We start from the raw sequence: 21,828 nt of genomic DNA on the forward strand, positions 1-21,828 counted from the left end.
ATTCAGTCAGTGTGTGTGTTTCCTACAGATGGATCCAGTAATGGGAACCCACCAGAGATATGTCCCCGTCCTCTGTATTCCCGAGATTCCACACAAGTTAACATTAAAGAAGAGATGAAAGAGGAGGATGATGAGAATTTTGTAATGGAGGAGGCAGAGTTTCCAAAAGGTCACAGAAAGCAGTACCAGGACACCATGGTGGAGTCATCCAGTTACAGAAATCCACCAGAGAGATGTCCCCGTCCTCTGTATTCCCTGGATTCTACACAGGAAGATCACCCCATCCCTCACCATCATCAGGTAGATGAGAATGTAGGAAAATGATCCCAAGCCCTAAGAGATACCATTCTTCTATTATTATTATTTTTTTGTATTTAACCACTTGCCGACTGCCGCACGACTATATACGGCGGCAGTCAGCCCCTCACAGGCAAAGTGACGTAGGGGTACATCACTAGCCTGTGAGGCTCTAGGGGGCGAGCGCGTACCGCCTGAGGCTCGCTCCCGCCCCCGCTCGTTCGCGGACCCCCCCCCCCCGCGCGCGTGTCCGCCAGTCACTCGCGATCGTCGGGTGGAGAGGGAGAAAGGCAGGCGGCTAATGTAAACAAAGCCGCCTGTCATTCTCCCCTGTGTAAGAGCAGAGATCATACGGTCCTGCTATGCAGGATCGTATTTCTCTGTTGTTACACAAACAGCCACATTCCTTCACAGTTAGAAACAGGCCCCTAAGGACACACTTAACCCCTCCTTCTCCAATAAAGTTAACCCCTTCCCTGCCAGTGTCATTTTTACAGTAACAGTGCATATTTTTATCACTGATTACTGCAGTAATGTCACTGGTACCCCCCAAAGTGTCAAAAATGTCAGTCAAGGGTCCGATCTGTCCTCCGCAATGTCGCAGTCCTGCAAAAGAAATCGCAGATCGCCGCCATTACTTGTTAAAAAAATAAAAATCTTTCCCTTAGTAAACGCAATAACTTTTGCGCAAACTGATCAAAATACGCTTATTGCGATTTTTTTTTTTTTTTTTTTTTTACCAAACATATGTAGCAGAAAATAAATTGACCTAAATGTTAACAAATTTAGATTTTTACATTTTTTTGGGGGAATTTCATATAAAAAAAATGTGAAAAATATTGTTATTTTTGCAAAATTGTCGCTCTTTTTGTTTATAGCGCATGATCAAAAAATCAAACAGGTGATCAAATACCACCAAAAGAAAGCCCTGTTTGTGGGAAAAAAAGGACGTCAATTTCATTTGGGTACATCGTAGCATGACCGCGCAATTGTCCGTTAAAGTCCCGCAGTGCCGAATTGCAAAATAGGCCCTGGTCAGGAAGGGGATAAAATCTTCCGGGGCTTAAGTGTTTAATATTATTTCTGCCATTTTGTTGGTTTAGGATGAAGCTCTGATAAATGTACAAATTGTGGTTATAAAGGAAAAGAGGTATGTGAGGGGTGATCAGCATTTTACAGAGGAGGTTGGGATGATGGACGCAGTTAAAGAGGAAGAAACTTCTCCAGATATCAGCTCAGGTAATTATGCAAGATTCAGAATAGGTTAAAGCTCACTTATTGATGTTTGGTTGGGTGGTATTATTTTTTTTTTACTGAAAGCAGAATACTCTTTATTTTCTGGAGTGTTGTAAATCAATGCAGACAATGTATAACACGGGCAAATAGAAAGTATGCAACTCAATACCATCATTTTGAACAATACATTGCAGTTTAATACAAGAATTTTTTTTTTTTTTTTTTTTCAAAACAGTGAGGTTTATTGAAATTTTTGGTACAATACAAAAATAAACCGTGCATTGAAACTGCAATCAGGTTCATAACACATTGGGGTACAAAAAATACAAATATACAAAATGATCAGCACCGAGAGACAGAACAGACAAAGTAAAAAACAAAACAGTAGTCAGTGGCTCTCCGTCGATCCAACCCTCGAACAGAAAATATTGAGTTACCAGGGGCGGTCAACATAGAATAGTTACCCACTGCATTACCGAGCCGTATCAGGGCACTGCACCCATTTGTCCCAAATCTTGTTAAACTTCTGAGGGCACCCCCTATGTTTATATAAAAGTTTATGAAATGGGATGACACTATTAACCTCCTTAATCCACAAACCTAGAGTAGGAGGAGTAGATCTCATCCACCTCCTGGCTATCAGTTTACGTACTATAAACAAAGTTTCCTGAAGAAATATGACAGTGGATTTGGGCATCTCTCCATCTGGGTAAACCCCCAGGAGACACTCCTTAGGGGAGAGTTGCAGAGGAGACCCCATCTTGTCATGGAGGAATGTGACTACTTGTTGCCATAGAGTCTGTAATTGGGGACAGCTCCACAAGAGATGAAAGAAGGAGGCGTCAGGGTCTCCACACATAGGACAAGAAGGGGCCAAGTCAGGGTGATATTTGGACAGTCTAAGTGGGGTGAGATAAGCCTGGTGTATTATAAAGGTCTGGGTTAGGCGATCCGACAGTTTTGGCGACACTCTGCGGCACGTCTCCAGGGCATCCTCCCATTCCTCATCCTCCATGGCCCCCACACTGCGCTCCCAGCGGGTCTTAAGTGCAAAAGCCAAGGTGGTCGAGGAAGGTGTGTGAAGTTCAGAGTAGAACATGGAAATAAGGTGACTGGGTGCTGTACTTTTAACAATCTCAAGGGTGGTAACCGATTCTAGCTCAGGAGGGCCATCAGGGAATTGAGATCTATAGGCATGGGAGAGCTGTAGGTATCTGTAGTGCATGGGGCCCTGGATCGCAAACTGATCCTGCAAGGCCTCGTAAGACCGCAGACCAGTGGTCGTGGAGATATGGCTAAGGAGAAGAATACCCCTCCCGCTCCATATCGACAGGTCAGGGATGGAAAGGAACTCGCGTAATGCGCTGTTATGCCACAGAGGGGTGAATGTGTGAAATGGAGGGCACCGAAGCCTGGACGCCACCACCTCCCAGATCCGACAATAGTGGTATAGAAGAGATCTGGGGCACAAGGGCTCCGGTGAGCCCCTGACACCCCTAAGGATAACTAGGAGGGGGTCCCCGAGGGGATGAGCCCACCCAGGGCAGAGCAGGGTCAAAAAACGTTCTCTATCCGTTTTATCTATGTGAAAGAACTGGGACAACTGAGCTGCCAGATAGTACAGATTAAAATCCGGCAGGGCCAATCCCCCTAGATTTGTAGGATTCTTGAGTTTGCGCCAGGAGATCTTGTGCCGGTTAGCACCCCAAACAAAGGTCTTGAGGAGTGATTCCATCTGCTTAAACAGCTTGAGTGGCAGGTAAATAGGAGAGTGCCATACAACATAAAGTATTTTGGGAAGGAGAATCATTTTAATTAAATTGACTCTACCCATCACTCCAAGAGGTAATTTGGACCATACTTGAATTTTAGCCTTAAGCAGAGGGAACAGGGGTTGAACGTTATCCGGGACATAATCTGCTGAGTTAGCTGTCACTTGAATCCCTAAGTATTTAATGCGGGATACACATTGTAGGGCTGGGCTTGCGGGGGTGATTGCCTGTGGGCTCTCGTCAAGCGGGAGAATTTGTGACTTATCCCAGTTTATCTGAAAACCGGAGAATCGTCCATACCGTTCAATTAAAGAAAGGGCCGTGAGTAGGGATTCCCGAGAGTCTTCCAAATATAACAAAGTGTCATCTGCATACATGCTGATCTTCTCCTCCAACGGTCCCTTACGTAGGCCTCGAATCCCGGGATGTGCTCTAATGGCCATCGCCAGAGGTTCCGCGGCCAGGGCATACAGCAGGGGGGAGAGGGGGCACCCCTGTCGAGTGCCGCGGGATAAAGGGAAGGCGGTCGACTGCCAGCCATTTGCCAGGACCCTAGCTACCGGGGCGCTATATAGAAGTTTGACCCACTTAATAAAATTAGGTCCAAAGCCGTACCGGTCCAGACAGGTCCACAGAAACGGCCACTCTACCGAGTCAAATGCTTTAGCCGTGTCCAATGAGACCACCACCCTGCCACCCATTCCGTCGTGCCGTGCCTGGAGATTCATAAATAACCGGCGAAGGTTAAATGAGGTGTTCCTCCCAGGCATGAACCCGGCCTGGTCCGAGTGTATGAGTGAAAGGATCACCTTGTTAAGGCGGAGGGATAAAATTTTCGCAAGGATTTTAGTGTCTACTGGGAGCAAAGAGATGGGACGGTAAGACTCTGGGGCGTGTACATCCTTGCCCGGCTTGGGAATGAGCACTATTAGCGCCTCCCGCATAGAAGGGGGTAGGGTTGCATCTTTGAATAGAGATTGAAACAAAGCCAGTAATTTAGGAGAAAGGAGTTCCGAATATTGGGAGAAAAATTCAATCGGGAGGCCGTCCAGGCCGGGGGCCTTAGACCTAGGGAACTTGGACACGGCTGCTGCAATCTCTTCCACAGAGATGGGTGCCTCGAGGGTCGCCAACTGGTCGGGTGTCAAAGTGGGAAAGTCAATAGAGTCCAAAAAGTCATGCATGTCAGTGCAGTCAGCGGGAGCCCTAGAGGTGTAAAGAGTACTAAAAAATGAGCGGAAACACTGTGTCACCGCAGCAGGATCAGCGATCTCATTACCCAGGTCATCCTTCAAAGTAATAACTACCGGGGGCCTATCCTCACAATGAACTAAGTATGCGAGGAGTTTCCCCGCCCGCTCACCATGTGCAAACAGATTCTGCTTCTGAAAAAACATCTTAGATTTCGCCCTCTCGTAGTCAAGTTGGGAAAGGACTTTAGAGGTCAATTTATACTGAGATTCATGTGCCGGAGTCGGGTCCCCCATAAAGGCCTGTTCAGCTTCAATTAGATTTGTCGTTGCCCTGGAGATCTCCTCGGCAGCCCGCGCTCTAACAGCCTTGATTTTGGAAATCATAGTGGATCTGGCGAACAGTTTGAACGCCTCCCACACCGCAGCCGGGGAGGCAGTGCCCTCATTGTCAGAAAAGAATTGTGTCCAGGTCCCCTCAATGTCGTTCCCTTCCGACACCAAGGGGAGCCAGGCGGGATTCAGGCGCCAGGCCGGGGGAGGTCTATTGCAGGGCAAGGACAACAGTATCCAATAAGGGCAGTGATCAGACAGAGTCCGTGGGGCGAAGCCTGCCGTCAGTAACCTGGGGAGCAGGGTTCGAGACAGCAATATCAGATCAATGCGTGACATAGAGTGGTGTGCAGCCGAAAAACAGGAGTACGCGCGCTGCGCGGGATATTTGCTGCGCCAAGAGTCGGCCAAACCAAAGCTCTCCAACAATCGGGAGAACCTGGTCGGGGACGACCCCGGCGGCACCTGGGAGGCGCCACCGGACCTATCCAGACCCGAGTCCATCACATTGTTAAAGTCACCCAGCCAGATCACCGGGGCCCCTGGGCTCTGTGCCATAAACGCCAGTCCCTCCATAATAATCACAGCAGAGTAAGGGGGGGGCACATAGAAAGCCATCAGTAGCATCAATTCCCCATAGACTGACGTTTTGAGAAAAACATATCTACCCATTGGGTCGACCTGAGATCCTAGGAGCTGGAAATGCACCGATTTGGCCACCAGTAGCGCCACACCCCTGGAGTGTGAGCTATAAGCAGAGTGCTGCACCCAACCAACCCAGGGACGTTTGAGGGACTGTTGTACACGGCCCTCCAAATGTGTCTCCACCAGAACTATAATATCAGCCCGTACACGGCGTAGGACATTAAAGACAGCCGTTCGTTTAATCTTATCACGCATACCCCTGACATTCCACGTCAACAATTTCAATGCGGCCATGGCAGGGGTAGTACAGAGCGCGGAGCGGAGGCTCCCAGGATCTCAGGCAGTAAGGCCGCGGAACCAACAAGTCCACGGTCACACACCAGCGGCGATAAACGGCAGCAAAAGAGCAAATAATTATTACTTGAGGTCAATGTGCATAAAACAGAAACAGTATAGAGATTGTACCAAATATAAACCATAAACAATGGTAACACCCCAATCCCCCCTCCCTGCCCTGCACCAACCCCAACTTGTGCGGGCATGTTCCCAAACAAGTGCCTCAACCAGAACAGGCCCACATGCGACTGGGAAAGAGCAAGATCAGGAGGCCAGGGACCCCCAAGGTATGCAGCAAAAATACAGCAAAATACAAATAGAATAAACAAGGGGGCCCGGGGGCCCAGGTCCAGCAGAAGTCGCAGGGGGCAACAGGGGAGTTGGGCACAAACACACGCCTTAGCGGGTGTAGGGGGCGAAAACCAACAGGTGTATCGCTGGGTAGCAAAGCCTATGGGCAGGTGGAAATCCATAGGAAGAGAACAGAGAAATCAGTTCCATCTGTGGAGCTAGGGAGCTCCGCCGGTCAAACACAGGAGCAATAGTGCAGGAAAATGAGGGGGGAGGGGGGGGGGGGGAAGGGGGATGCAAAGTCTTGAGTTCCACAGGATCTACAAAACCCCTCCTCCACCCTTGCAGCAGCTTAAGGTATAGGCCATCAGGGAAAAAGTATCATGAAGTCGCCAGGGCAAGGTGGTCAGGCTCTAGCTTCCAGTCCTTCTAGCCAGGAGATGGCGGCTTCCGGATCCTCAAAGAAGTGGGCTCGGTCCTCGCCCTCCACTCTAAGACGGGCCGGATACAACATGGAGTATTTGATATTCTTGATACGCAGTCTGCGTTTGACCTCCAAAAAGCTCTTGCGGCGCCTCTGGACCTCAGCAGAGAAGTCGGGGAAAATCGCTATTTTGTGATTTCCAAATGGAATGTTCCCCTTAACCCTGGCCAGGCGCAATATGGCATCTCGGTCCCGATAGTTCAGGAATTTAGCGATGAACGTGCGGGGTGGTGCACCCTGAGGGGGGGGGCGCCCTGAGAGGCGATGTGCACGTTCCACAACAAAAGTGGGTGAAAAGGATTCTCTGCCATAAGTCTGAGTGAGCAATTGTTCCAAATATGATGAGGGGTCAGCACCTTCAGAGCCCTCCGGGAGGCCAATGAACCGCAGGTTACAGCGGCGCAGCCTATTCTCCATGTCATCTTGTTTTTGAAGGATAAGGTGTACTTGTTGCTGTAGCCTGTCTGAGGAGCTTTGCAATGGGGGGAGGGAGTCTTCCACCTCACTAATTCTGTGTTCAGCCTCACCAACTCTGTCCCTCAGCTTCTGCATATCCTGACGCATCAAAGATATATCTACCTTCACCTCCTCGATTTTAGTTGTCAGCATGGTCTGGCAAGTGGCAATCGCTTCCAAAACCTTGGATGTAGCAGGGCTCTCAGGCTCCTCCACCACGAGCGACGGGCCGGCGCCATCTTGGATCGGGGCCTCCTTCTCCAGCCTCCGGAATGCAGCCAGTTTTGCCGCAGCTTCAGAGCCTTTCTTCGGCGGAGACATGCGGAGGTCGGTGCCGCGGGTGTGCGGGAGGTGAAGGAAGGATTATCGTGCCCGAAGGGCTGCAGGATTAGCGGTGAAGGATATCGGTCCGGCGGAGCTCCTCTCACACACGTCCTCTCACATGCTGCGCCAGGCCACGCCCTTGGGTGGTATTATTGATCTGGTTAGTTGTCATAGTTTGGTGTTGTGATTTGTTGTTGAGTTGAAGATCTCTTTTAAAGTTTGAAATGCTCAACCAACATACACTGCTCCAAAGAATGAAAGAAACACTTTGAAAACACATCAGATCTCAATGGGGAAAAATATCATGCTGGATATTTATACTGGTATGGACTGGGTAATGTGTTAGGATCTATACTGGTATGGACTGGGTAATGTGTTAGCATCTATACTGGTATGGACTGGGTAATGTGTTAGGGTCTATTCCTGTTAGGAAGGAAAGGATGCCACATTGTTTGATGGAAATTAAAATTATCACCCTAAAGTAACCCCGAAAATCAAAGTAAAAAAATGATGCAGCAGGCGAGTCCATTTTGGTGAAATGTCATTGCAGCAACTCAGAATGGTCCTCAGTAGTGTGTATGGCCCCCACGTGCTTGTATGCATGCCTGACAACGTAGGGGCATGCTCCTAATGAGACCACGGATGGTGGCCTGGAGTATTTCCTCCCAGATCTGGACCAGGGCATCACTGAGCTCATGAACAGACTGAGGTGCAACCGTGCTGCATTGGATGGACTGAAACAGAATGTCCCAGAGGTGTTCTATTGGATTCAGGTCAGGGGAGTGTGGGCGCCATTCAATGGCATCAATTCCTTCATCCTCCCAGAACAGGCTGCATATTCTCGCCACATGAGGCCAGACATTGTTGTGCACCAGGAGAAACTCAGGACCCACTGCACCAGCATAGGGTCTGACAATGGGTCCAAGGATTTCATCCCAATAGCTAATGGCAGTCAGGGTGCCATTGTCTAGCCTGTAGAGGTCTGTGCGTCCCTCCATGGATACGCCTCCCCAGACCATCACTGACCCACCACCCAACCGGTCATGCTGAACGATGTTACAGGCAGCATAATGTTCTCCACGGCCTTCTCCAGACCCTTTCATGTCTGTCACATGTGCTCAGGGTGAACCTGCTCTCATCTGTGAAAAACACAGGGTGCCAGTGGTGGTCCTGCCAATTCTGGTGTTCAATGGCAAATGCCAATCGAGCTCCACGGTGCCGGGCAGTGAGCACAGGGCCCACTAGGGGACATCGGGCCCTCAGGCCATCTTCTTGAAATCTGTTTCTGATTGTTTGGTCAGAGACATTCACACCAGTGGCCTGCTGGAGGTCATTTTGTAGGGCTCTGGCAGTGCTCATCCTGTTCCTTCCTCCTTGCACAAAGGAGCAGATACTGGTCCTGCTGATGGGTTAAGGACCTTCTACGGCCCTGTCCAGCTGAAACTGATTAACAACCCCCTCTGCTACTTCAGTGACCAGATGAATATGCCAGGAGTTTCCCTGACTTGATGCTATACTCTGATTATAAAGTGTTGAGCAGTGTATATGAGTGTGGAAAACTCTTGGTAATTTTTCTTGTCTTCTGACAGACGGACTCTGTGGTGGGAATAGAAGGACATCGGAGGAAGATGTGACTACAGAAGATGATGACATGGCATCTTCTCCAGAAGTAAATCCCGTTCCTCATAATATACATGACAGACCTCACCATTGGAGGAGATCATTGGATATGTCTAATTCTGAGGAATCTCCTGATACTTCACATAGTCCTCTAATATCTGACAGTGCCGATGGGTGCGGGAAACCATCTCATCTCGGGGAATCTTCTTTATACCATAAAGGGGTTCATACAGGAGAGAATTCATTGTCATGTTCAGAGTGTGGGAAATGTTTTAATCGTAAAGGAAGCTTTCTTAGCCATCAGAGAATGCACACAGGTGAGCTTCCCTATTCATGTTCAGAGTGCGGGAAATGTTTTAATCTTAACCACTTGCCGACCGCCGCACGCCGATCTACGTCGGCGGTCAGCCCCTCACAGGCAAAGTGACGTAGGGCTACGTCACTAGCTTGTGAGGGTCTAGGGAGCGAGCGCGCGCCGCCGGAGGCACGGACCCCCCCGCGCGTGTGACCGGCGGACCCGATGTCCGCCGGCCACTCTGCGATCGGCGGGGGAGAGGGAGAAAGTCAGGCAGCTTGTGTAAACAAGCTGCCTGTCATTCTCCCCTCTGTATGAGAGCTGATCATATGGATCTACTATGTAGATCCGTTGATCACTCTGCATACAGCTGAAGCCACAGCCAATCACAGTAAGAATCACGCCCCTAGGGACACACACAGCCCCTCCCTCTCAAATAAAGTTAACCCCTTCACTACCAGTGTATTTTTACAGTAACAGTGCATATATATAGCACTGATTACTGTAGAAATGTCACTGGTAACCCCAAAAGTGTCAAAAATGTCAGTCAAGGGTCCGATCTGTCCGCCCCAATCTCGCAGTACCGCAAAAAAAATCGCAGATCGCCGCCATTACGCGTTAAAAAAAAAAACACCAAAAATGACAAAAATCTTTCCCTTTGTTAGTAAACGCAATAACTTTTGCGCAAACCAATCAAAATACGCTTTTTGCGATTTTTTTTACCAAACATAGGTAGCATAAAACAAATTGGCCGAAAATGTTAAAAAATTTTGATTTTTACATTTTTTTGGGGGGTAATTTCATATAAAAAAAAGGGAAAAATATTGCTATTTTTGCAAAATTGACGCTCTTTTTTTGTTTATAGCGCGTGATCAAAAAATCGCACAGGTGATCAAATACCGCCAAAAGAAAGCTCTGTTTGTGGGAAAAAAAGGACGCCAAATTTGTTTAGGTACAGCGTCGCACGACCGCGCAATTGTCCGTTAAAGTCACGCAGTGCCGAATCGCAAAATAGCCCCTGGTCGTTTAGCAGCCAAATCCTCCGGGGCTTAAGTGGATAAAGGAAGCCTTCTTAGCCATCAGAGAATACACACAGGTGAGCGTCCCTATTCATGTTCGGAGTGCGGGAAATGTTTTAATCATAAAGTAAGCCTTCTTAGCCATCAGAGAATACACACAGGTGAGCGTCCATATTCATGTTCAGAGTGCGGGAAATGTTTTAATAAAAAAGGACACCTTCTTAGACATCAGAGAATTCACACAGGGGAGCGTCCCTATTCATGTTCAGAGTGCGGGAAAAGTTTTAGTCAAAAAGGAGTCCTTCTTAGCCATCAGAGAATACACACAGGTGAGCGTCCCTATTCATGTTCAGAGTGCGGGAAATATTTTAATTCTAAAGGAAACCTTCTTAGCCATCAGAGAATACACACAGGTGAGCGTCCCTATTCATGTTCAGAGTGCAGGAAATGTTTTAATGATAAAGGACACCTTCTTAGCCATCAGAGGATACACACAGGTGAGCGTTCCTATTCATGTTCAGAGTGCGGGAAATGTTTTAATGATAAAGGACACCTTCTTCGCCATCAGAGAATACACACAGGTGAGCGTCCCTATTCATGTTCAGAGTGTGGGAAATGTTTTAATCGTAAAGGAAACCTTCGTAGCCATCAGAGAATACACACAGGTGAGCTTCCCTGTTAATGTTCAGAGTGCGGGAAATATTTTAACCTCTTAAGGACCGAGCCCATTTCTGACACATGTGGTTTACAAGTTAAAATCAATATTTTAGCTAGAAAATGACTTGGAACCCCCAAACATTAAATATATATTTTTAGTAAAGACTCTGGAGAATAAAATTGCGGTTGTTGCAATATTTTTTGTCTCGCGGTATTTGCGCAGCGGTCTTTCCAATGGCAGTTTTTTTTTTGGAAACAATACATTTAGCCGCGTTTAAAAATAAGTAAACAGTAAAGTTGTCCCAATTTTTTTGTATTTTGTGAAAGATGATGTCATGCCGGATAAATAGATACCTTACATGTTACGGTATAAAATTGCGCACACCCGCGAATGGCGACAAACTACGGTACATAAAAATCTCCATAGGCGCGCTTTAGAAATTTTAACAGTTACCATTTTAGAGTTACAGAGGAGATCTTTCTTTTTAATTATTTTTCTCACTCTGGCGATCGCGGCGATACCTCACATGTGTGGTTTGAACGCCGTTTTAATTTGCGGGCGCGACTTACGTATGTGTTTTCTTTCGTGTGCGTGCACATGGCGACGGGGCACTTTACATTTTTTTTTCTCGTAAGTCCTCTGAAGTCGCTGCCCCTCCATTTAGCCTTCACTATTGGGTAATGGCGCCCTCTGCAGGAGAAACATAGGCAGTTAGAAATGTTATACAAAACTTTTCTATACTTAGACACACCTCTAGGGGGCTGTCCCCAGCCATTACCCTAAACCAGTTACAACTGGTCCTCAGTTTTTTGCTGCCTAGCGTCAGGAGTAGGCTAGCTTTTCCTTGCCGGGACCTAGCTTCTCAGTTTTCTTTATATGTTTTTTCACCAATCTGTGTGTTTTTCTTCTAAAAATAGATTTTTATTTCTCTCACTATCACTAGTTTGTCAGGGACATTTTCTGGAGGACTACAAGTGACAGAAGAGCTGGGCCTCACCCTGGATAATATAGATCCTTATGGAGTCCCAGCCTGCCAACGAGCATCACAATGACAGTGCCCCTTGGAATGGGAACGAGCCTGCGGAGGTGCGTCTTTGCTGAGGGTGTTTCAACTCGGGAATGCCTGCGTGTTGCTAGCATCCCCCCTTAGCTGACAGTGCCCCCACTTAGGGTGGAGATCTCCCGTATCAGAGTGGTGCCCGCTTTACCTGGTCTGGTGAGTACTAATAACCCCTTGTCCCTGGGACTAGGACACTGAGAGGGGTTTGTGGGCCTACTCTGAGGGGATGGCAGGGCTGGTGGTCTCTGTGGGATCCCCCTTCTGGCCGGCTTGGTGTGTTTTCCCTTCCTTCCTGGCCCTGTTGAGGGTACTGTGCGGGGTACTTGCTGTAACTTGGGGGCGTGGGGGGGCTCCATAGCTGGGAGGGGTTCTCCCTGGGGTCCCCTGTGGTGGGCAGACCGCATGTGTGTACTAATTTTGGCGCCATTTAGCGCAGCTGCCATCTTGGATGAGGGCAGGTGGCTGTGCTTAGTGTGTGGGCAGCGGCCATTTTAGGCCTTGTCCTGGCATCGATCGGGCGCCATCTTGGCTAAGGGCACATGCCTAGTAAGGGCAGTGGCCACCTTGCCAGTGACTAGGTGTGGGGGGACGTCTGCGTTACTTTCAGGAACCCTGGTTGTCCAGCATTCAGGACAGGTGGGTTCACGAACTGATTCATTCAGGGTACAAGATCGAGTTGCGATCTCGCCCCGCAGACAGGTTCCTCCCGTCAAATCTCCAGCTGACTCCCGATCGTCTCAGAGACCTCATGGGGGCGGTGCAAGATCTGGTCGCCCAAGGAGTCATTGTGCCCGTGCCTTCACAGGACAGGTTTCGCGGTTTTTATTCCAACCTGTTCAGGGTGCCCAGAATAGAGGGCAAAGTGCGTTGAATTCTGGGCCTTGAAGTCTCTGAACCGCTTTGTGCGGGTGCAGAAGTTCCGGATAGAATCCATCAGGTCGGTAGTGGCGTCGTTGAGTCCAGGGGACTTCCTGGCCTCCATCGACTTGAAGGATGCGTATCTGCACATCCTTATCTACGAGGTTCATCAGCGATATCTCCGCTTCGCGGTGGCAGAGGAGCATTACCAGTTTGTGGCATTACCCTCACTTTTCAGAAGTCAGCACTGACTCCTTCAGTTCGTCTTTAGTGCCTGGGGATGGTCCTGGACTCGGCTCAGGCACGAGTTTTCCTTCCGGAGAAACTCCGGACCCTGCAGGACGAGATCAGATCCCTTCAGGGACAACAATCTCTCCTTCTTGCGGACCTGTATGCGGTATCTGGGTCTGATGGTTTCAGCTTTCGAAGCCATCCCGTTTGCTCAATTTCACACAAAGATTCTGCAAGCGGAGATCCTGGTCAGGTGGAACAGAACACCTCAGTCTTTGGACAGGAGGATTTCTCTGAGCCACCAAGTACGGTCAGATCTTTTGTGGTGGCTCCAGTCGCCGACCCTGACACAGGGCCAGTCCTTCCAGCCTCTGCTGTGGACGGTGCTCACCATGGATGACAGCCTGTCGGGCTAGGGAGGAGTTCTGGGCACACTTTGTGCCCAGGGGACGTGGTCGGCAGTGGAGGCTTCCATGCCGATAAACGTCTTGGAGCTCCGAGCAATCAAGCTTTGTCTGTTCCGTTGGTCATCTCGACTTCAGGGGTGTCCGGTTAAGGTACAGATGGACAACACCACGGCTGTGGCTTATATCAAGCTCCAAGGGGGCACCAAGAGTGCCTGGGCGGCCAAGGAAGTGGCCGAGATCCTGTCTTGGGCAGAATCGCACATTCTGGCGATTTTGGCGGTTCACATTCTGGGGTGTGGAGAACTGGCAGGCGGACTGAGTCGCCAGACCTTGGACCAGGGAGAATGGTCCCTGCATCGGGAGGTGTTTCGCCTCCTGTGTGCCCGGTGGGGGACTCCGGACGTGGATCTGTTCGAGTCCCGTCTCAACAAAAAAGGTGGAAAGGTGCATGGCCAGAATGCGTCGGAATGGATACAGGTCATTCTGGTGGCCCCAGACTGGCCGCGTTGGTCCCGGTACGCGGACGTCGTTCAGGTGGTCGTCGAACCTCCCTGGCGGCTTCCGCTGAGAGACGATCTTCTGTCTCAAGGGCCGATCTTCCATCCTACTTTACAGTCTCTGGCTTTAATGGCGTGGCTGTTGAAAGCTGGGTCTTGAGAGATAAGGGGTCTTCCGAATGCGGTCATCCCTACCTTGTTGAAGGCTCGTAAAGCTACTTCCAGAAAGATTTATCATCACACCTGGAAAGCGTATATTGACTGGTGCGAGTTGCATAGTTTCCATCCTCGCTCATTCTCCGTGGGGAAAGTTTTGGCCTTCCTGTAGGAAGGGGTGGATCAGCGTTTGGCGCTGACCACGGTAAAGGGTCGGTTGTCTGCCTTGGCCATCTTTTTCCAGCGTCCCCTGGCGACTAATTCTTTGATTCGCACATTTATCCAAGGGGTGAGGCAACTGGCTCCCCCAAGGAAGGCTCCCTTGCCTCCCTGGGACCTGACTTGGGTGTTGTCTGTGTTACAACGACCTCCCTTTGAGAACATCAGAGAGATTCCTCTGCCTGTGTTGTCCCAGAAAGTTCCTTTTCTGGTAGCGATAACGTCTGCTCGCAGAGTGTCTGAACTGGCAGCTTTGTCTTGCCGTTCTCCTTAGCTGGTGATTCATAGGGATAAATTGGTTCTGGTACCCAATCAGTCTTTTGTTCCCAAGGTGGTCTCGTCTTTCCACCTCAATGAGGATATTGTGTTGCCTTTGCTTTGTGTGAAGCCCAAGCATCCCAAGGAGGTGGCTTTGCATTCCTTGGATGTGGTCCGGGCGATCAGGGTTTACCTTTCTGCCACGGAATCTCTTCGGAAGTCTGATTCCCTGTGTGTTCATCCTGAGGGACCTTGGAAGGGCTGGGCTGCGTCCGCGGCAGCCATTTCTAAGTGGATCAGACAGACGATTGTTCAGGCCTATTCCATCAGGGGTCAGGTTCCTTCTTTCCCTGCACAAGCCCATTCTACTAGAGCTGTCAGTCCCTTTGGGCTTTTCGTCATCACGCTTCTGTGGCTCAGTTGTGCAAAGCGATGACCTGGTCGTCTGTGCACACTTTTCACAAGATTCTATGGAATTGATGTACTGGCATCCTCGGATGCTTCCTTTGGCTGCATGGTTTTGAGTGCGGCGATTGTTTGCAGAGACATATTTTTTTTATGTCTCTCCCTTGGGTTGTTTTTTTCGTTACCTTTTAAGTTGGTTGCGTCTTCCCACACCTGCACTGCTTTGCAATAGTAAAGGCTAAATGGAGTTGCGGCGAGTGTCAGAGGACGTAAGAGAAAATATAATGTTTGTAAGAACTTACCGTAAAATTATTTTCTCTGAGTCCTCTGACAGTCGCCACCCCCGCCCCTCTGTTTTTTGGTTTTTTTTTTGGTTCTGGGGGTTATTGCCTTCCGGTACTGCTTGCTACAAACTGAGGACCAGTGGTAACTGGATCAGGATAATGGCTGGGGTCGGCCTCCTAGAGGTGTGTCTAAGTATAGAGCGGTTTTTAACCGCTTGCCGACCGCCGCAAGTAGATTTACTGCGGCGGTCAGCCCCTGCCAGGCAGAGTGACGTTAATTAACGTCACTAGCCTGGGAGGGTCTGGGGAGCTCCCGCGCGCCCCCGCTCCCGCGCGGTCACGGACCCCCCCGCGCGTGGGACTGGCGGACCCGATGTCCGCCGGTCACTCGGCGATCGTCGGGGGAGAGGGAGAAAGTCAGGCGACTTGTGTAAACAAGCCACCTGTCATTCTCCTCGGTGTAAAAACACTGATCACACGGATCTACTATGTAGATCCGTTGATCAGTGTCCTTACAGCTCAAGCCACAGCCAATCACAGTAGAAATCACGCCCCTAGGGACACACACAGCCCCTCCCTCTCAAATAAAGTTAACCCCTTCACTACCAGTGTATTTTTACAGTAACAGTGCATATGTATAGCACTGATTACTGTAGAAATGTCACTGGTAACCCCAAAAGTGTCAAAAATGTCAGTCAAGGGTCCGATCTGTCCGCCCCAATGTCGCAGTACTGCAAAAAAAATCGCAGATCGCCGCCATTACGCGTTAAAAAAAAAAACAACAAAAATGACAAAAATCTTTCCCTTTGTTAGTTAACGCGATAACTTTTGCGCAAACCAATCAAAATACGCTTTTTGCGATTTATTTTTTTTTACCAAACATAGGTAGCATAAAACAAATTGGCCGAAAATGTTAAAAAATTTTGATTTTTACATTTTTTTGGGGGGGAATTTCATATAAAAAAATGTGAAAAATATTGCTATTTTTGCAAAATTGACGCTCTTTTTTTGTTTATAGCGCGTGATCAAAAAATTGCACAGGTGATCAAATACCACCAAAAGAAAGCTCTGTTTGTGGGAAAAAAAGGACGTCAAATTCGTTAAGGTACAGCGTCGCACGACCGCGCAATTGTCCGTTAAAATCACGCAGTGCCGAATCGCAAAATACCCCCTGGTCTTTTAGCAGGAAAATCCTACGGGGCTTAAGTGGTTAATTAACATTTCTAACTGCCTAGACTACTCCTGCAGAGGGCGCCATTACCCAATAGTGAAGGCTAAATGGAGGGGCGGCGACTGTCAGAGGACTCAGAGAAAATAATTTTACGGTAAGTTCTTACAAAAATTCTATTTCTTCCTATTTATTTTATTTAACTTTCTAATTTTAGCACAGTTGTAAAAAAAAAAAAAAAATCTGATGACTTTTATTGGTGAGAAGGAATGTAAACATCCCTTGTGACAGTAATAGGCAGTGATAGGCACTGTTGGTCATGTCACTTAAAACTAATTAGTTATAGTTACTTCTCCCAAAAACCAAAAAGTAACTGAGTTAAATCAGTAAAAAGGTAACTAATTACCAGGGAAAGTAACTATTGCATTACCTTAAAAAAATAATCAAATATGTCAAATAACTTGTATGAGTGGTACTGGCTGGCTGCGGGGTACACTGGTACCTGCGTGGTACACTGCCGGTGTATAGGGTGGGTGGGTAGGTGTATATAGGGGTCAGTGGGTGTATAGGGTGGGTGGGTAGGTGTATATAGGGGTCAGTGTATAAGGTGGGTGGGTAGGTGTATAGAAGGGTCAGTGGTGTATAGGGTGGATAGGTAGGTGTATATAGGGGTCAGTGGGTATATAGGGTAGGTAGGTGTATATAGGGGACAGTGGGTGTATAGGGTGGATAGGTAGGTGTTGTAACATGGGGGACAATCAGCTCAGCAGTAGATGCATTTCTTCAGTGATTCACTGCAGTCAGGTATACATTTTTAAGGGCATGGCAGCCCACTTTTATTAAAAGGCAAACGTAAACAATAAGGAAAGTCCATAACAGTTTCCCACGCAGGGGTTCTTCGCCAGTAAGTACAAAACAAAATACTAGCCCACCTGGCTCTCTCGCTCTCGTGCAGTCTTCCTCAGCACTTTATGCTGGTCCCCAGACCATGAACTCCTCAAAGCTAACCGCTTCACTGTGGCCTTGGTCCTCAGGCCGTCTCCTGTCTCACTCACGCACACACCTGTGCTCCGGCTGCCACCTGCAGCCACTGACTCCCGGAGAGTATCGGAGTCCTCCTGACTCCCCACGAACAGACCTCCTGTCTGCTGGCTGGAACCGTCTCCAACTGGGGGCCCTGATGTCTTCCTAAACCTTGATTATAAGGGCTGTGTGTACCTGAGCACACACCCTGCTTGTAATCAGCAAAACCTGGACACAGAGTTGGAGATTCCATCCCTCCCAAGACACTTTGAAATCTCCAAACTACAGAGCCCCTTTCAGGTAAACCAAAACCTGGAGAAAGCTGCAACAGCAGTTTTCTCCACTGCATAACTATGCTCTGTAGTCCTGCACAGAGCAAATGTGCACACTCTGTGTCCTTTACATGACCCTTTTCACCATGACAGAGTCACCACCTGTCACAGTGTATATAGGGTTACTACTTCCGAGACCCGATTGGAGCTGTGAAACCACCACAGTCCACTCGGGGTTGGTTTACACCCGCATCGCCCTCTGACCCGCTGTGGGGTTGGCAGGCAGCTGGGAGCCCTTATGTTAACCCTGTAAAGCCCACTCCAGTACGCTTTATGCATCAGGGCTGTTGCGGCACAACCCCATTGAGTTGAATAGCATTGCCCAATGTGAGGTTTGCAGCAGCCGCAAATTGCAGTGGCATGTGTACCGCCCCATCCGGCTGCCATTTAAGCTTAAGGGGGTGGTAAAATGACTCAACTGTCTACCTTTACCGATCCCTCCCCACATGAGGCAACAGGCAGGAAATCATGACAAGACGGGCAACAAGTGGGCAATCACCACAATACATGGGACAACAGATGGACAATCATGACAATACATGAGCTTGATATATTGAAGAAGTAGCTGGCTTTTTATTGGTCCAACCAATGTATGATTATTAATACATTTGACACATTTGTTAATTCTATTATAAAAGATTTAAGCTTTATTTTATTCATATCATTTACTGTGTGGTAATCTGTTATTCTGATCTTGTACAATAAAAACGCTTCGTACAATATTCTGTGTCGAGTCTTCTTTTTTTACCAATGATTAGATGATCGGTGATTGGAATGTGATCAGTTCATAGAAAGTCATCCATTGGGGTTTTATTTTATTTATTTTATCAGATTTTATTTGATTACATTTTTTTTTTAAATTGTTTTCATTGAAGAAACTAAAAAGAAAAAAATACAGAAATAACATACGAGACACATCACACAATTATTGAGAGAAAAAAAAAAAACAAAAAAAAAAACCCACTTATATAACCAGAAAAGGGTATTTATAATTTGTAATTCGGATTAGCCTACTCCACTAGGGGGGACATAGCCTCAGTCCATTGTGACCAGATGGCATCAAACTTCCTTGTTGAGTTTCTTAAAAAAATGTGTGTTTTTCAATAATAAATACGCCTATTAAGAGAAAAAATCCAATGGGACGAGGTGGGAGGATATGGGGAGGTCCACCTAAGGGAAATTTGTCTTGGGGGCCACAAAAAGAGCACGCAAAATAATATTTAAAATTGGAAAAGTATAAAGAGTGAGATCAAGATAGCCCAACAAGCATATACGAGGGTCAACAAGAATATTTACATTGAAAAGACGATGGAGTGTGCCAACCACCTCCTCACAATATCTCTTGAGTTTGGGGCACCATAAGAGTACCTGAATTGCCACATCTGGCACAGGCTGGGTCAGACATCAGACCTATGAAGTGCAAAAATTCCAGGGTTCTATATACCCTGTGGAGAATAAAAATCTGGGTCAATCTGTGTGTTGGAGAAAGAGAGGTAATAGGGAGGGACCGAAGAATCTTTTCCAAAAACTCCTCAGAGATAGGACCAATATCCTGTTCCCATCCTGCCCTGGCACGAATAGGAAACCTCAATAAAAACTTGTCTAATAGGACCGTATATGTTACACAGATGAGTCCTTTAGTTGACTTCTCTTGCGCTATTCTATCCAGGACAGGAGTGGGAGAAAAAAACACCTCAACTGAGGCAAACTGGGCACGTAATGCGTGACGCAACTGAAGGAAATGATCAAACCACCTTGATCGTAAGGGGTACTTTGTCCTCAACTGCTCATAAGTTTTAAGTTTTAAGATGGCGTTCCCATATAGTTGGACTAGAGTGGGTACCCCTGCTTTCTCCCATCTCTGAAAACCCTGGAGAATAGAAAGCTCAGAGAACCTATAATTTCTCCAGATCAGAGTATATCTAGTAGGGCAAGAGATCCCCATCATATTTTTAACTGCACCCCATACTTTGTACATTAATACAAGGTGGGCATAGCAAGTGATGACCCCCCCCCCCCTTTATCCCCTCCAGTACACATAGGAAAAGTTTGTGACCCCCAAACACATGGGAAAATAAACAGAACGCAGCACAGGATGGTTACTCAGAGTCCCATCCTGCAAAGTGCTGTAGTTGGGCGGCTAAAAGATAAATCCTCGGATTGGGTACTGCTAAACCCCCAGAATCCTTGTGGTATTGCAATACTTCCCGTTTTATACGGGGGGACTTATTTTGCCAGATTAACTGTCTAAATTATACTGTTAATTTTCTTATAAATCTGGAGGGGTATCCTCTGTATATAAAAAATACAGAAGCTGAGGCATCCATATAATCTTAAGCAGGTTAATACGAACTGGATAGAGGTAACTTATTCCAAGTTTTACTTTGAATTTGGAATCTAGAAAGTAATGAAGCTATATTGTCTGATATCTACGCCTGGGAAAAAGCAGACATACTTATACCCAGGTACTTTATAGAGGACACTACCTTAAGGTGGGACAATTAAGATAGTAGCATATCTGGCAAAGGGTCTAGTGGCAAGAGCATAGATGTATCCCAATTTGTACCAGTCCTGAGAACCTGCCAAACTCGTTAATATACTGTATTTCATTACTGCTGGCAAAGATGAATGGATTTTAGTTGAAAACAGAAGAACGGCATGCGCCTATAGCGCAATCTGTTCCTCAATATCACCTCTAACCAGACAAGTAACCTCGACTGAGGTCCACAGGAGACAGGCTAGAGGCTCTATAGCGATGGCAAAAAGCAGGGGAGACAATGGGCACCTCTGCCTAGTGCCCCAACAAAGTCTAAAAGAAAAAGACTGAAGGCCATTGACCCTAACTGAAGCCCTAGGAGCAATATACAACAGGCGAACCCATTTACAGAAGGTAGAATCAAGACCAAATTTTTCAAGAACGGCCCACAGATACGGCCACTCGACACTATCAAAGGCCTTGATGGCATCTAGCGCCAGAAAGGCACGGTCTAAACTGTCTGGAACCAGAACCTGAATATTTAAATAGGCACGCTTGATATTAATCACCGTTGACATCTTTGGCATAAATCCAGCCTTGTTAGGGTGGATAATATATGTAATGACCTTATTTTTTCTATTGGCAAGTACTTTGGCAAGTGGGTAAAAGGGAAATTGGCCTATAGGACCCAGGGTATAGAGGGTCTTTATCTTTCTTGGGTATACCTATTATAGTATCCTCACCCATGGAATCTGGGATCCGGCCCAAACAGAAGGCCTCTTTAAATGTGCTAAGAAGGACTGGGAGCAGCACCTTACTGTAATTTTTGTAAATCTCTATAGGGAGACTATCTACTCCTGGAGCTTTAGAATTAGAGAAGCTGGCTACCACAGTTTCCAGTTCATGTAAATTAAGTGCAGCATTAGGAATTTTCCAATCGGTCGATGAAAGAACCTTACAATTGGTAGTATCCAGGTAGGCGGACAGCTCCACTGAGTTGTAATCAACCCTGGAGGTATATAGATCCTGATAGTAAGACTGAAATATCGATACAATAGAGCTTGTCTGGGTATTTATCTCTCCCTCTCCTATCTTCAATGCAGAAACATGAGTAGGATTAGATTGGGACCTTACTACCTGGGCCAGCAACCTACCAGTCCTCCCCCTCAGCCAAAAATCAACCTCCTCTGGAAGAATTGTTTATTCCTGGCTCTAACCTCCAACAGCTCATTTAACCTTCTATGAGCGGATAGACATTCAAGTTTGTTGTCTAGGGTAGAATCTAGAATATAATTGGATTCCGCCGTAGCGGTCTCCACCTTTGCGAGCTGCAGTTCTCTACGGGAAGCAGTTTTGACGGTGCTAATTTTTTGAATTAGCAGGCCCTGAAGGAAGGCCTTAAAGATTTTATATACTACCCCCAGCGAAGTAGAGCCTACATTCTGGGAGAAAAAAACCTCAATGGATAAGGGGACTCGATCTTTGGCAGGGAGAGAGA

At 47.5% G+C, this 21,828-nt stretch overlaps 3 protein-coding genes across 3 annotated transcripts in view; all 3 read left to right on the forward strand.

Annotated features, from left to right (window-relative positions):
* The window catches only part of LOC309564361 (uncharacterized protein), a 1,000,117-nt gene that overhangs the window by 450,366 nt on the left and 527,923 nt on the right, over positions 1-21,828 (forward strand). The window lies entirely within an intron of this gene.
* The window catches only part of LOC309563366 (uncharacterized protein), a gene marked incomplete at both ends in the record, with an annotated part of 148,511 nt that overhangs the window by 5,274 nt on the left and 121,409 nt on the right, over positions 1-21,828 (forward strand).
* On the forward strand, positions 234-21,153 carry LOC309563367 (uncharacterized protein; the record flags this gene model as incomplete). The annotated part of the gene is made up of 3 exons (XM_082267762.1): positions 234-300; positions 10,376-10,963; positions 21,065-21,153. 3 exons carry the CDS (start codon positions 234-236, stop codon positions 21,151-21,153), a joined length of 744 nt encoding a protein of 247 aa, XP_082123888.1.

Source organism: Pelophylax lessonae (assembly GCF_965119305.1).
Source record: "Pelophylax lessonae genome assembly, chromosome: 9".
NCBI lineage: Eukaryota > Metazoa > Chordata > Amphibia > Anura > Ranidae > Pelophylax > Pelophylax lessonae.